Consider the following 15,642-nt stretch of genomic DNA (forward strand, 5'->3'; position numbering starts at 1 on the left):
ATATGTGTGTATGTATTCCATCTTAAGCCGTACCGACTGCAGTTTTCTGGCCATTTGCCGATTACTGATCTTTAAAAAGCCTGACCTGCCGATTTTGATTTTAGCCGATACCAATTTTTTTTTGTCTGAGATGTCACTAAATGTAGCAAGAAAGTCACTGAGTTGGCAACAGTGAGGTACTGTAACTATTGTTAACTGCAAACGTGCAGACCTGACCTAGTGGGCTGGTCTGTCAGTCAAAATTTTGCTTAGGGCCCCATGGAGGCTTGGGTCGGCCCTGCTTAGAAAGGTAAAGGTAAAGGTAAAGGTAGTTTTATTTATATAGCACATTTTCAGCAACAAGGCAATACAAAGTGCTGAAGTAGGTGTCAGGTTACATTGTGTTGCATTCAATGTTGCCGGAAAAAAGAGATTCATGCTCTTAATGTCCGATTTGCCATAGCTATTTCTTGAATTCATAGTCACCAGATGGAGTGGCAACAGGGGTGGCAAGGCTCTCAGTTGGGGTGGCAACTGCCAACCCCTGTCACCCCAGTAGATCCGCCCCTGCCTGGGGGGAAATCCTGGTTAGAATTACCAGAATTGTTTCTATTTGTTAAGTGCCAGAAAACTTAGTGAGAAAAATTTTTAGAGATTTTTTGTAACTTTCTTAGAATTCAGAAGTTCACCTACATTTGGTCAGTATAAGAAATAACGCTTTTAAACTTTATGACTTGAGTCAAGCCATTTGCATTTCCTTCCACAAATGCAAAAGGTTTTTTGCATTCGTGGAAGGACAACTCAAGTTGTTTGCTGGAGTTCTGGCCCATTCTTCCTGATAGAAGTGGTGTAACTGAGTCAGGTTTGTAGGCCATCTCACTCTCACATGCGTTTCCCACTTCTCCATAGGATTCAGATCAGGGCTTTGTGATGGTGTACATTGATTTGCTGTTCTTAAGGCACTTTGCATTCACCCTGGTTGTTTTTTAGGGTTATTGTCCATTTGGAAGACCAGTCTGTGCCCAAGATTTACTTTCTGTCTGTCTTTAGATGTTGCTTCAATATCTGTGCATAATGTTCTTTCCTCATGATGCCATCCATTTAATGAAGTGTGCCAGTTCCTCTTACAGCAAAACAATTATACAACTGTGAAAGTTGTTTCACCCTTCACAGTTAGGATGCTACAGCTGTGCCGTCCATGTTGGAGGAAAAAACATGGACGGTTTATTGGAGGAAAAACCGTCCATGTTTTTCCTCCAAATGTCCATAGGCATGATGGACATTCCCATCATGCCTATACTTGCATATAGTTGTTAGAACAGGTGAATGTAGCAGCTTCAAGGTAAATTGTTCCCAAGGATGAAACAGATTTGTGCAGCTGCACAATTCTCTCCTTGCTGATTTCTTTTGACCTTCTCATCATGTCAAACAAAAAAGCAGAATGTTTCAAGTGTTGCCTTAAAATACATGCACAGGTGTGACTCCAATTAACTCGTATACGTCAACTAGCTTGTGGAAGGTTTAACCCAAATCATACACAGAGAAGTTTGGTCTGATTTAGACAATGCAGGAAAATGTGTGTATGTCAGTTGAATGTGCTTAGTAATGGCATCTTGGACATTCATATGTGAAGCTAATTTCATAATTGGGGGAGTCATGAGCAGTTCTTATTTGGAATTTATATTTGAATGAATGTGTTCATGTTTAGAGGTACCAAATTCACATATTTTTTATATTTTTGAATTTATGAAAGAAAATAAAAAACACCTCAAAATGGTACAGGTGCAATGCATTGATTTTGAGTGTTGCCTTTGATCTTGAATGATGCCTTTTTCCACAGATCAGTCAATATGAGCAGATTTTTCACTTTACTCCAGATCACGTCTCGGGTATTCTTTGGAGAACCGGGTCCCTGGTTCAACAAGATGCAGATGGATGGAGATAAGACAACCATTTTCCATGACATTGATGGATCAGTTAGTGAGTATCCTGGAGCGTTTTTGGTTAAAGAAGACAACTGGCTGCTCCGTCACCCTGACTGCATTGATGTGCCTGATTGGAAGGCTGCAATCTGCAGTGGCCATTATGCACAGGTTGGTCAGTCCCCAGTTATTGTCATCAGATATAATTAAGGTTTCGAGCCCGCAGAAGCGAGTAGACAGCCAATGCAGGGCATGGCTGTTTGCCTGCTCCCAGCAGAATTCTATTGTTTTTACTCTGTTTTGTCATTACTGGGGCCTGCAATGCATTGCATAGGGAGAGAGACTCCCAGGTGTATGCCCAGGTTAGTGCACTACCTTTCGCAATATTCCTCCGCTAGAGTGAGTGAGTGGATTTCTGACCAGAAACAGTTTTTAACTCGCCCTCACGCCCACAAATATGGCTCTGTCATTGACACCATCTCTCGCTCATCTCTGCTATTACAGTAAGTGAGGTACAGATATGAATCACGATACTATCAAAGACGAGTTGATTAGTTTGTCTGGTGAGCTCAATTAAAGGAAATCTACTTAACAAGGATGTTCCACATTATTAAGCAGGCCACAGGTTTCAAGCAATATAGGAAAGAGAAAGGATCTCTCTTATGCTTTTTTTAACAAAAAGAAAACGTAGAAAAATAAAGCTTTACGTCGACTTTACATAGTGTTCAAGTAGGAGCAGGATTGAAATAGCGCTGGAATGTAGTCTGCTAGTCTGTTTATTAGAAGATCTAAAGATAAAACTCAGGGAGGATCAGGGTTGATTTAACACACCAGAAACAGAAAAATAGAGCAAAAGGTGATTTGTTGGATAAATTATTTACAATTCCATCAAATAACTGCTTCAATCTTCCATTAACCACAAACATTTCCAAATAAGTTGATGATTAAATTCATTCAAAAATGTCCATATGCTGATAATGATTCTGCACAAGTAATAATAGTCCAGTTCAGTTTAACCAACAGTTATCAACAGACTGAATCAGTGTTCAGATCAGTGCTTCTCCTGCCTTACGTGTTTTAGGTGTTTCTCTTCTGCCACACCTGGATTCAATCTGTGGTGATTAACAGCCTTCTGCAGTTCTTGATGGCTGCAGAAGGTCATGCAATCATCTGACTCAGCTGTTCTGGAAAAGAGGCACATCTAGGCATATCCCTAAACACATCATAATAAAAAAATTAAAACAAGTGATTTGAAATGATTTAGAGCAGCAGCCAGCCTTACACTTCCTTGGGAGAACCAAACCAAACAATCGGCCCCACCCTATTTTTAAAAACTCAAATCCCACAAAATCTCGCAGGATTTCATACTTAGGCCTAGAGTGGTGGGCAGGTTAAAAAATACAAAAGGAGAAGGGGGAGGGGTGCGACCAAACAGCATACATTGATCAGACGTTGATCAGACATCGGCATTAGATTCATTAGATTTCAACCACAAAACAACATTGATTCAATGGTATTTTTTCAACATTGGCTAGAATTGGATGATTGTTTGTTGGTCAGTTGTCGACCTCAACCAAAAATCAACTATTTTGACTGTAATTCAACTTTGAATTACCATTCTGTGCTATCTGGGTCATATATTAAATGATAAAATATTGGTCTATTTTTTGTTTCATTCTTTTTAATTGCTTTCTAGGCTGCAATTTATTCACACATAAGGAAGGGATAATAACATTAGGGAGGCAACAAAAACCTAAATACTGTGATGGTTTGAATTTAATTACTGTATTTTATAAGTGCATGAATAAGGGAAAGCATGAATAAGGGACATATTAAACCTGGGGAAGGACTGGGGTGCCGTTCGCATACACCTCAGAAAGTATGTAGTTCTGCCCCTGAGCACATAGTACAGAGAATCTCCTTTACTATGAACTGAACTGAATCACACATTAACCAGTTATAGAGAGCAACTTGTGCTGTAACATGCCCTTGTGGAGCTCAGGTAACTGTTGTGCTCTTTGTGGCTGTACTCTAATAATCAGACAAAATTTAGTTTGTGGCTGCAACAACAGGTGTGTTTTAAAAGTGCTCCTAAAACAAAAAGACAGAGTTTCTTTGATAAGTGGTAGTTTTCATTGCCTACCGAAAGATAAGGAAACAAAAAGAATTTGGCTAAAAATTCTAAACTTGAAGATAGAACCCAAAATGCCTTATGTGTGCTCGTTTCATTTTGTGGACAAAAATCCAACGGAAGAAAACCCGCATCTCTGAAGCAACTGAGGATGAAGCAAATGAAGTAGCTAAATAAGCTAAGGCGGGTTATTCTTCAAGTCGCCATTCCTCTCGCAATAGCTGTAGGTAACAGTAATACAATATTGCTGCATTTAAGCTGTGATAGTTGGAGTTCCCACATATTTCATAGCCTAAGACCTTTGACAAACACCGGTTGGAGAGTTGCTAACATATAAACAAATGGAGAAAGTTGTTTAATGAAATTCATTTTTGTTTTATGTTCTTCATTTATAGTAGATGTCATCTACTTCTTTTGCTATGTTCTTCCCAGATCTACATCCAAACTCGAAAACCTGCCAACTTGAATATGCAAATAGCGAGGAATGAATATCCTGACTGGCCACTGACATTAGAAGGTGCCCTAGGAAAGAAGAAGCATTACCAGCAATTCCAGCCAGTGATCACATTAGCCAAAGGTTACACAGTCCACTGGGATCAGACAGCACCAGCAGAGGTCACCATTTGGCTCATCAACTTCAATAAGTAAGTAGATTATGAGCAGTTGTTCTTACAACACAGCAGCAATGAAATTGTATTTCATTGTGTTTGCCTTTTTAAGACTCTTGAAAAGGCATTTTTGAATTATTGACATTTATTTTCTATTCTTGGTGATACATGTTTGGATTGATGTCACCTGCATGACATCAATGCATAAAACAGGGCTCAAACTAAAACATTGGAAAACACTAAAAGAGCATGAATAGGACTGTATTTCAGCTGATTTTCCACGTTAATAATTAATAACACCCCTGTGTAACAAGACCTCGCAATATTAAGCATTAGACAGTTGTGGTCAGCAAGGCTTTGCCTGTTGAATTTCTAATAGATGTCCCAACTACACTTAAGTCGGTTTGGCAACATTTTGTGTTTCTAGTAAATGACAACATGGCTGATATTCTATGCCAACTGGAAATTAGGAAATAGTGCACTACAATACATTAAATAAACATTCAGAAGCAATACATTCTGCATACAAAAAATGTGTGTTTAAAAGTCAGTAAATTTTATGTCTACTCATAATTCCAGTCTTTAGCCTTTAATTGCTGATTTGGGTTGTTTTGCAAGACTGCCCTCCCCTGCCCTCTACTTCAGAGGGATTGTTGAACTGAGTTGTTTACCGATTTCTTCCTGATGGAAGGGGGGAGAAGTGGTAGCATCCTGGGTGAAAAGGGTTTCTTAAAATGTTTTTTGTCTGCTTTTTGAGCAGGCAGGCTGAATAGATGTCATCAATTTTGGGCAAAGGGTATATGATGATCCACTGTGATGTTTGGTAACACTCTGCCAGATCTTTTTCTCTACGGCTGTAGAATAGAATATGACACTGTGCAGCAGTAAGTCAGTGTGGGCTATATTTTACATCAATAGAATCTGATCAGCAGCTCCTGATCAGATTCTATTGATCAGACAATAGACAACAAAAAAAGTCTCTCTACTGGACTTTTTAAATTAGTTATTTGTTGTTGGGGCTCCAAGTGAGATCCTCTGAGATGTGAACTTCTACGAATTTGAAAGCAGCTTCTGGACCCTTTCCACTTGTTCCATTTATGCTAAGCCCTGGATGGATTGTCCTCTTTTTCCTGAAGTCGAAGATTATATCCTTCATCTTCTTAGTTTTTAGGATGAGGTTACTGAACTCAGCTTCTGAACCTTTAACCTATAGACTCACTGATCATTGTCGCTAATGAGGCCTACAACAGTTGTGTTATCTGCATATTTAAACAAGACGTTACATGGGTAGCTTTGAAATCAAGGGTAAACAGAGAGTAAAGGACGGGGCAGCGCACACAGGCTTGGGCTGTACCTGTGCTGTGTGTGTCTGTTGGTTCACCTGACCTGCTCTGTAAAGTGGTGATGATGCCACTGTGTTTTTATGGCAACCTTAGCATTCACTCATGGATGGACATAAACAGCTATGATGTGAACTGCATTAAGCTCCTCTGGCTGATAAAAGAGTCCACATTTCAGCAGCAGATACTCAACATCTGGGCGACAGTTCTTCCGTACAGTCCACCACAGTTTGTTCAAATTTATACACACACCACCACCTCTTGATTTTCCAATTGCAGTAGGACAATTGGAAAGTCAAGCTATTGCTATTGCTATTGTCCTACTGTATCTCTGCAGTAGGACAAGGGGCAATTCTTGTGTGTGGGTGTAATTTGGGTAATCTTTAGTTGGTGGAGATCCTGTTTGTGAACGTAGTGTGACTGGCAGAAATGAACCAGCATGAACCACCACAATACACAGTGGATTGTGAGATACGTCCTCAGACTATCTGAATCTATCACAATATAAGTGTTATATATTGGTCAATATCAGTAATTATTTATTTATTTATTTGTTTTAAATATCTGAACATACATACATATATATGTATATATACATAATATATTACATTTATAAATGTAATTATCTATTGATATTGATCACTTGTCTATCATGATGAATATTGTTGTTGATTTATTGTCCAGTCATATTAAAAATCATGTTACCAACTAAAGAAAAACTCAAAGCAGAGAATGATGAGGGTGTAAACTTGACATGAGATCAATGTGGCCAGTTCTGCTTTAACTTTGAACTTATTCAAGAAATGGGTGCATGTGAGATCCAGAGGATAGATAGACAACTACAACCATGCTTAATTATAATCACTATAATAATAAACCCCCAGCAGCAATTTCTCTTCACTACTTTTACCTTACCAAGAAATAGAATGTGAAAGCCACATGCCTTTAGTTTCGTTGTGTATCTTAATCCTGTGTAAATTCAGGAGCCAGAATGAGATTGTGTCAGGATCTGTTCCGTATCTGTGTTTATTTTGAGTTTCTGTCTCTTAGTCTCCGTGTTGTACTGTCTCCCTTTGCTTGTTCCCAGGTGTTTCTTGTCTCCTTGATTACCCTCTGTGTATTTAACCCCACCTGTGTTCTTTGTTCCTCGTCGGGTCTGTCCTGTTGTCACTATCTGCGAGCTTCTGCATCCGCTCCTTTGTGCTGCCTGGACTTTGTATGTTTTTGGATTTTTGGACTACTTTCATTATTAAACCATCTTATTCATCTTACCCTGGGTCTGCTGCCTCTGCCTCACCACCCAAATCATGACAGATTGTCCAGACAATCGTTGATTAGACTGAGTCAGATTTACAAGAATTAAAGTCTGAAACTGTATTGTTTTTTTCTTTGTTGTGGTAAAAGTGTCAGTAAAATGTCTTCTTAATTTATTGAAAAATGTGTGCACATTGCTGTAAAAGATGTTGTGTTAGCTGTTGTACTAAATGGACCACCATCCACATTTCTACTGACTGATGTTCCAACTTTCATCAAAGCTTTGTTTCGTCAGCAATGCTTCCAAAAGTCTATTAAAAGGCAATTCTAATTTTTGTGCAAGCCTCACTTGATCTGACTTCCATATAGAAGTGTCTACATACATAGACATTTCTTTTCTTGCTGGAATACAACAACAACAAAAAATCAAAATAGTACCCTGCAAGGTTTTTGATGTTTTCATAAGGATCTATTCATATATAAGCTGCTGGTTATTTAGAAAAGGTTCTGCTTTGTGACTGAATTATTGATGTTATGGTGTGTTTTTATTTATTCATTGCAGAAATGACTGGGTCAGTTTGGGGATCTGCTACCCAAAAGAAACTACTTTTACCATCATTGCTGACATTCACAATCGCCTCACTAAAAAGACACACAAGACTGGTGTCTTTGTGAAGACAACCCAGAGAGAGAAGACCAATCATTCACACTCAACCAAGGGATACTACTACTGGGAGGAAGAGACTGGGTTAGTTAAGTTGGTACTTATACTTCACACAATGACTTCTGAAAACCAATTTATTTTATTTAGAACAGGGTATGTCCTCTTATTTTTAAGCCTTCAGTCACTACAGTCCCTCTGTCTATTTTAGCAAGTCATAAATAAAGCATGACATAAATTGTTCAATCTGAAAATTACTCATTAAAAGATGCATTTTTAACAAGAGTTAGAACTATAGTCCAAATTATGTGCTTGACTGTCCGGTCCTGTCCAGACTTCCGTGGCGCATTTAATAAGCCTACGACATATACAGTGAGAAAGAAAAAAAAGAATGCTCAATAAAGTTATGTTATTTATTACAGTCTAAATAGAGAAGTAGGGAGTTTACCCTGTTCAGAATGGAGAAGAAGTCATTAGACTGTAAGAAGCACATTGAAAGACACGCTTTTTTTTGTTTGTGCTGCACAATAAATGTGCATGCAGCTCACCCTGCTCTGCTCCTATAAATCAACCCAAAAGACTAAAGCTGAAAACTGGAGTTTAATTAAAGCATGTTGGGCTTCATTCTCCCCTGTACCCTGGGCAGAGAACAGTCTGCTTGTTTAGTATCTCTGTGTGCGCCTTGAAATACCTCCAAATCAGATATTTGGATGTGTACACATCTTTGTTTAAATGGTGAATCATTTTGACTAATCTCACACTTGACCACAGTTTGGACTTTACACACAGAGAACATCACAGAGGTCACTAAATCAATATTGATTTTTCTGATCAATATTAGAAAAATTTCCATCAGAGTATCTGAGAACAGCGAGTTGAAACCTGCCATCAACTTGCCTGATTGAACCCGGGCTTCAATCCAATTCCAAAGAGGCTTTGGAATGAGTCTAGTGCAGCTGGACCTCTGCTGTGGGATTATTTCCCCCTGAAGGGAGTGTTTGCAGGATCAGGTAATGGTTCAGAGATTCTTCATGTTCACTTCAATTGGCAAAATGTTACCTGATTTTAAAACTTAGTCTGCAGAGAAAAATTAAATGTATTCTGCTTGAATACATTTGAATACACAGGACAAGATGTGGATTATCTGCTCAGTCTGTTGAATATTAATTAAACAGAATGAAAAAGAAAGGCAGTTAAATATCATTATTATAATTTTAAAACTTGATGGGTAAAAATGACAGGATTTTTTGACACCGTTTGTCAAAATGAAAGATAATGAAAAAGTCAAGCCCAACCTCTGCTCCACGGACATTTCTGCTCCCTCCCAACATTTAACTTCTTCCCTTTTTTTTGGAGGACATTAATTCAAAAGCTAAAATAAAATGAATCGGTTGTTTTTCTTACTGACAATAGTTTTGAGTTATATGATTTAAATAATAAATAGTATTTATTAAATCTAACTTTAGACCTGATAATCTTCCTGTTTCTGGAATATCTGTATATTACAGAAAGTAAAATGTGTGAAGAAACATGAGAATGACCCAGGTAATATATTAGATTAACTGTGAGGAGACAAAAATTACTTGAAGAAATTTAAATGCATTGCACAGTTGCTTTACAGATAGCAAGAAAACCTTATTACTAAAAAAAGGCATTGGTTAAAAGAGCTTATTTGTTTTATGTTCTTTGTCTGTTCTTGTGTCTGCTGCAGCTTAATCTTCCTAAAGTTAAAAGCCAATAATGAGAGGGAACAGTTTGCCTTTTGCTCTGTAAAAGGTTGTGAAAGGGTGAAGATCAAAGCTACCATCCCAGAGGGAAGTCCACCCAGCAACTGCTTGGCCAAGGCATATCCAAAACATGCAGAGATTCCTGTTGCCAATACAGCCATGCCAAAAAAGATACCAAAAAGCAGGCTGGTAAGCAAAGCAAGTTAAAACTTCACCAGTTAACCAGTTAACCATCACTAAGCTCTTTAAGTTTCACCTAAAAAGCTTAATGTTGTTTCATAAAACTAGGATAGCTGATTAAGCCTTAATTTGGTTTCGCAAGAGCAGTAGCATGAAAGCTACCATTTATTTTGTGCAGCTAGCCTGTTCCAGACCAGGCCAATAATGAGAGGGAACAGTTTGTTTATTCCCTCTCATTATTGGGCTTAGTTAAGGTTATTGCTAAGCTAAGCGCTCATGGTGATCAGAAACTTGTGTGTTTAGTCCGTGATTCTGTCTTCTATCTATTTGTTGCCTGGTTTTATTACGTTGCATTAAAATACCAATTTATGTTGGTATTCAGTCAAATACTATTCTTATTTTAACATTATGATGGTAGAAAATGTCATTATTAATTGTGAAATGAATTGTGTTTCAGGTTTAACAGTAACTAGTTTAACAGAAAGGCCTATTGCATGTCTTCTGGGGATAAAGTGATCACAAAGAAACTAAGTTACTGTTATCAAGTCAAGTCAAGTAATTGTAGCATACTTCACATATTTTACTGATAAATTTTAGCTTAATTTAAAATAACATTTAAATTAAATTAATTTTAATTTTGGCATAAAACTTAAATGCACAGTCTCAATCAATATTTAAAACAAGCACTTCTTCACACTACAAACTAAGCTTTGGTCATAACATACATTTTATAACCTCATCTTTTTTACAACTTATCTTCTGTCTTTTGATTAGCTGTCAAACTCAGTTTAAAAAAAAGTCCCTTCAAATTCAAACAGGAAGAAAGAAACAGGAAGTTGACTATAAGCAAAACTAATTAAAAGCGATGTTGGCAGGGACTTTCTAAGTTTTTACTTAGAAAGTTATTGAATTAAGTTATTGCACATTGTAGTCAACATATTATCCACATATTTCTAAGATTCTGCAAAATGTTCTTTACACTTTTATCTTGACCTGTTGTCATGGTTGTTCTGTAGAAATATTGATAAGATATGGAACAAAAAAAGAGGAAAATGACTGAAACCATTGTCAGATTCACACATATTATTGACTTTCTCTGCTCATTTGTAAGATTAAAGTTGTTTGTTTGCGCAAATGACAGATATGACATTTTTTAGTTAAGAATGGATTGGAAATGTATAATTTGGGCAAATTATGCACTTAATCTGCTACTGTAGAAGTAGATTTTAGTAGCAAAGTTTAGAGTATGGTGTGCTTCAATTCCTCATAATCCTCCAGCAAAAGATGTTCATTTGGTGTGAGGTATGGCATATGCCAGGGGTTTTCAAAGTATGAAAGGGTGAGCCCCCCTCCAAGGAGCACAGTGCCTGCTGCCCCCCCCCCCCCCCCCCCCCCCAATAATCAACCCACACACAAACAAATGCCACTACAAAACACCTTCTAATTGCTTTTATTTTAGAACCATCTCATCTTTTAAAATGACACTTTATCTGAATGAAATTTAACACATGAACATTTTAAAACATTTCCTCCCATTTTAATTATTTTATCAGGGCAAATACGCCCTTTTTTCATTTTTCTAATGATAAGAACAACCCCAAACTCATTTTTTTTCATTTGTTGTTTTCTGTGTGCACAGCTCCTTCAGCTTCCTCTCAAAAAACTCCCGCGGCTTGGTCACTAAACTTGGGTGCTTTGTTTCAATGTGACGCCGGAGCTTACAGGGTCTCATGCTATCATTAGCCAGAACCTCCTTGCAGATTACACATTGCGGCCTTGGAGCATCATCGGGAGCAGTCCAGGAAAATCCAAACTTTAAGTAGTCGTGGTCATACTTCCTCTTTTTTCTACTTACGCCAGAGCTTGTCTCCCCTGCCTTTTTCTTTACTAAAAATGTGTCCATTCTTTCTCTCACATCAGTAGACAGCAAGCAGATAGCTTCTTTTCCGGTTTATTTTTTCCCTCGCACCGCGCCTCCCCTAAAGTGCTCTGGCGCCCCCTAGGGCCTCACACTTTGAAAACCGCCGGTGTATGCAATTTATGATCTAAATCTGTGATCGATCTCACTGAAGAAATCTGTTGACGCACAACAGATTACCTGGATTACTTAGGCCTGGACATAAGCCTGGTTTGGTCTTTGCGACCATATAATGCCTTATCCGACTTTTGTGAAACAGCTCTCTGGTCCTCAAGTACCAGTGCCTGCATGTTTTAGGCGTCTTCTGACTTAATGTGACATCTGACTTAAATTAACAGGCGTCTGCAGCAAGTCGGTGGCTGCAGAGGACACAATCAGGTGCTCTAGAACAGAGACCTATGCAAGGGTACTTAAGGTTTGAGAAGTACTGACCTAGTCAGTTGCTAAAACTTTCCCATATCCATGGGAAACAACCCATAATTCATACAACGACAGAAATCAAAACACATAAGTTAAAAAATGTTACATGTGAAATGACAGGGGAAAAGTGTAACAAGCATACCTGAGGACTCAAACTTTCAGCCAGGGTTAGTGTTAAGAACACAACAGTAAAAGACTTTAGACTTCTGGATGGCAGAGAAGTGAGCAACAGCATAAATTTTGAGCTCCCAGACGGTCGAGTTACCCCCCGACAAATAATTTATAAAACACTGTTTTTTAGTATTTTTAGTATGTCAGGGAGTAACAAGAGGAAGAAGAAAACGCTGAGAAAACTCAGCAAGAAAACGCGAAAGAAACTGTTGTTTTATGGAAGGAGGTCTCTGAAGATAGCAAGCTAGCAGTGGACAAAGCTATGGAAGCTATGGGAGCTAACATTCTTACAGCGCTGAAAGAAGTTCAGACAAACCTCAAAAAACAAATCACTGACCAGTCAGGACTCCTAAAAAAGGAAATGTCTGAGTTTAGAAAAGAGATGGGGAAAAGGCTTGACGACATTGTTGCAGACCTGAAAGACGTAATGAGGAGTTGAGGAGGCTGAGCAGCGAATAACCGAGGTAGAGAAATTCAACATGGACGTCAAAGACGTACTGAGCCCCACGCTGCAGCTACAAGAAGACCTACAAACACGTCTAACAGACCTGGAAGCCCGTTCACGCAGGAATAACATTCATATCCTTCTTCACAGAGGGAGAAGAAGGCGATAACTTGCAAAAATTCATAGAGAATTTTATTAAAACTGAACTCTCCCTCACGCACATCACGCTGGGCATACAGCGCTGCCGCCGGTCACTCGGGCCCAAACCGCCAGATCCATCGTGATACATTTTCTGGAGTATACCATGAAGGAACTAGTGCTTCATTCTGCGTAGGGTAAGAAAGTGATATAGCTGAAAGGAAAACGCGTGTTCTTTCCCCAGTGATATCCTCGCTAAACGTAAAGTATATAATCCCATCAGGAAGATTTTAAAAGAGAAGGGACTTTGCTTCCAGACCATTTACTCTTAATGTTAACGGCTTATGACCATAACAACACAGAGGATATTTCTCCCTGTATCTTTGGGATGCAGCAAAGACTGTTCTGAGAGGGACGTTAATTATGTGGTCCTCTCATAAGAAAAAAAAAAAGAGAAATGCTTAAAAGATCTTACTATAAAATTAAAATCTCTAGAAATACAGCACATGGAAAATAATAATGACCACACACAAATAAGAGAAACAAAACAAGCTCTAAACTGCTTATACGAAGACCAGATAGAGAAAAAAACTAAATTTATTAAACAGGATTATTATGAAAATGGACCCAAGGAAACGTCTTGCCTGGAGAATACGTAAACAACAAACTGATAGATTTATACAGAAAATTAAAAGCCCAATAGTTAAAATGACATACCACTAAGAGACATTAAAAAATCTTTTGAATTATACTAGACGGGTCTACAGCCTCTCGCAGTAGACCCGTCCTTAGGCAGAGCATTTCTTGCCTCACTGGATTTACCATCGATAGGAACAGATCAAAATAACAGGTTAACACAACAAATAACTGAGGAGGAGATTAATAAAGCAATTTCAAAAATGAAAGGGAATAAAATGAGGATGGCTACCCGGTGGCGTGGTATAGACACTTCCGAAAACTATTCACTTCTTTGCTTAAGGATTGCTTTAATCATGTACTTTCTGGAGGGGAAACACCACCATCTTGGAGAAGAGCAGTGTTCTCAGTGATTCCTAAGCCAGGCAAAGATAAAACAGAATGTGGTTCATACAGACCAATATCAGTTTTAAACATGGATTACAGGATATTTGCAACAATATTGGCTAAAAGGCTGGAATTTATAATCCCAGAAATTAGAGACACAGATAAAACCAGTTTTGTTCACAACAAGCAAACCCATGACAACGCAAGACGGGCTCTTCATCTCATAGACCAAATGAAAAACACAGAATCGATAGCTGTCAGTTTAGATGCAGAAAAGGCGTTTGACTCAGTGTGTTGGAACTATCTTTATTTGGCTTTGGAAAAATTTGGCTTTAATAATCAAATTGTAGGTTGCTTTCTGTCTCTACCAGGATTAAGATTAATGGGGATTCATCAGATAAAATACCACTAGGAGGGGGCTGTCGCCAAGGCTGCCCCCTCAGCCCCACATTGTTTGCGCTTCTGATTGAGCCTCTAGCGCAGGCCATCAGAGAACACAAGGACATTATGGGTGTAACCATTAAAGGCACATGTGAAGCTAAATGGAAAGAGATAGACCCGTCTTACAGTGATATACCTCTGCAATCCTGGCTAGGAGATCATTGTCTTATTAAGAAACATATAGATTCTGACCTAATTCCCTTATGGATAAAAGTACCATCAAATATTAAAGCAAGTAAAGAGTGAAAGAAGTGCTCGAATTTTAAAATGGCCTGCTTATGATAGAGATTTTCTCCCTGCAAGAATGGATAAGAGATTTACACAGTGATCACAAAAAGGCATAACAAGTTACTGGACGATTACAAAGAATAATGAATTAAAAAGTTTTGAACAACTTCAAGATAACTATAACCTGGAAAAATGTGACTTTTTTAGATACATCCAGCTAAGACAATAAAAGCTACAATAAAAGTATTAAATTTTGGGGGGAGGACGAGACAGGTATACTTAAAATCCTATTAGATTCGAGCAACAGAAGACCTCCCAAAAAAACAATATCCAAACTATATTCATGTCTACAAATGGAGAGAAAATGTAATACAACATATATTAAGGTTAAATGGGAAAAAGAAGCCAAAATAACAATGATGATGATGGTGCAATTCTGTGATTCACACGTCAAGTTCTGGCCTGTGGAAGGATTTTTCCTGGAAATGCATGGTACGTTTTTCTGTTACACCGAACATTAAAAGTAAACATTGTAACGATACTGAAAAGGCAAAATGTTTGAGGAACTGTGGAAATGTAGATGCAGGACATTTTCATATCTTCTGGGAATGTATTAAGATCGCACCCTATTGGTCAGAAGTGATAAAAGAAATCAATACTAAAATGGACTTAAATTTACGCTGTTATTTTACTGTGGTTTTCCTGGGTAATTTACCCAGGAACTGTAGCAGTCTGTTGCACCTGCTAATATTATTAGTAGGTGCTAATATTATTAGCAGGTGCAAAGAAAGCTATAACTCACAGGTGGCTTGAGGTGGAACCACTATCATGTTTGGACTGGAAGGACATAATTGAGGAAATTCACGCAATGGAGAGACTGACTTTTTCATTAAGACTTGCCACTTATAAATACAATAAATACTGGAAGAAATGGAACACTCAACTGTATAATTAATGTAATTATCTATTTTCTTATTTTAATTTTTTTCCTTGTTGATTATTACTCAACTGCTCCGAATTTTAGTTGCTCAATAGTTGATTATTGACATTGTAGAT

The 15,642-nt window shown here is 38.0% G+C and overlaps 1 protein-coding gene across 5 annotated transcripts in view; it reads left to right on the top strand.

The window, feature by feature from the left end:
• cemip (cell migration inducing hyaluronidase 1) overlaps positions 1-15,642 on the top strand; it is a 214,942-nt gene that overhangs the window by 185,969 nt on the left and 13,331 nt on the right. For all 5 annotated transcript variants that reach the window (XM_032561532.1, XM_032561533.1, XM_032561534.1 and 2 more), the window contains 4 exons: positions 1,857-2,072; positions 4,465-4,676; positions 7,797-7,982; positions 9,607-9,811. In XM_032561532.1, coding sequence (XP_032417423.1) covers positions 1,857-2,072; positions 4,465-4,676; positions 7,797-7,982; positions 9,607-9,811 — 819 coding nt within the window. The remainder of the gene's footprint in view (positions 1-1,856; positions 2,073-4,464; positions 4,677-7,796; positions 7,983-9,606; positions 9,812-15,642) is intronic.

The sequence above is a fragment of the Xiphophorus hellerii genome, chromosome 4 (genome assembly GCF_003331165.1).
Source record: "Xiphophorus hellerii strain 12219 chromosome 4, Xiphophorus_hellerii-4.1, whole genome shotgun sequence".
In the NCBI taxonomy this organism is placed as follows: Eukaryota; Metazoa; Chordata; class Actinopteri; order Cyprinodontiformes; family Poeciliidae; genus Xiphophorus; species Xiphophorus hellerii.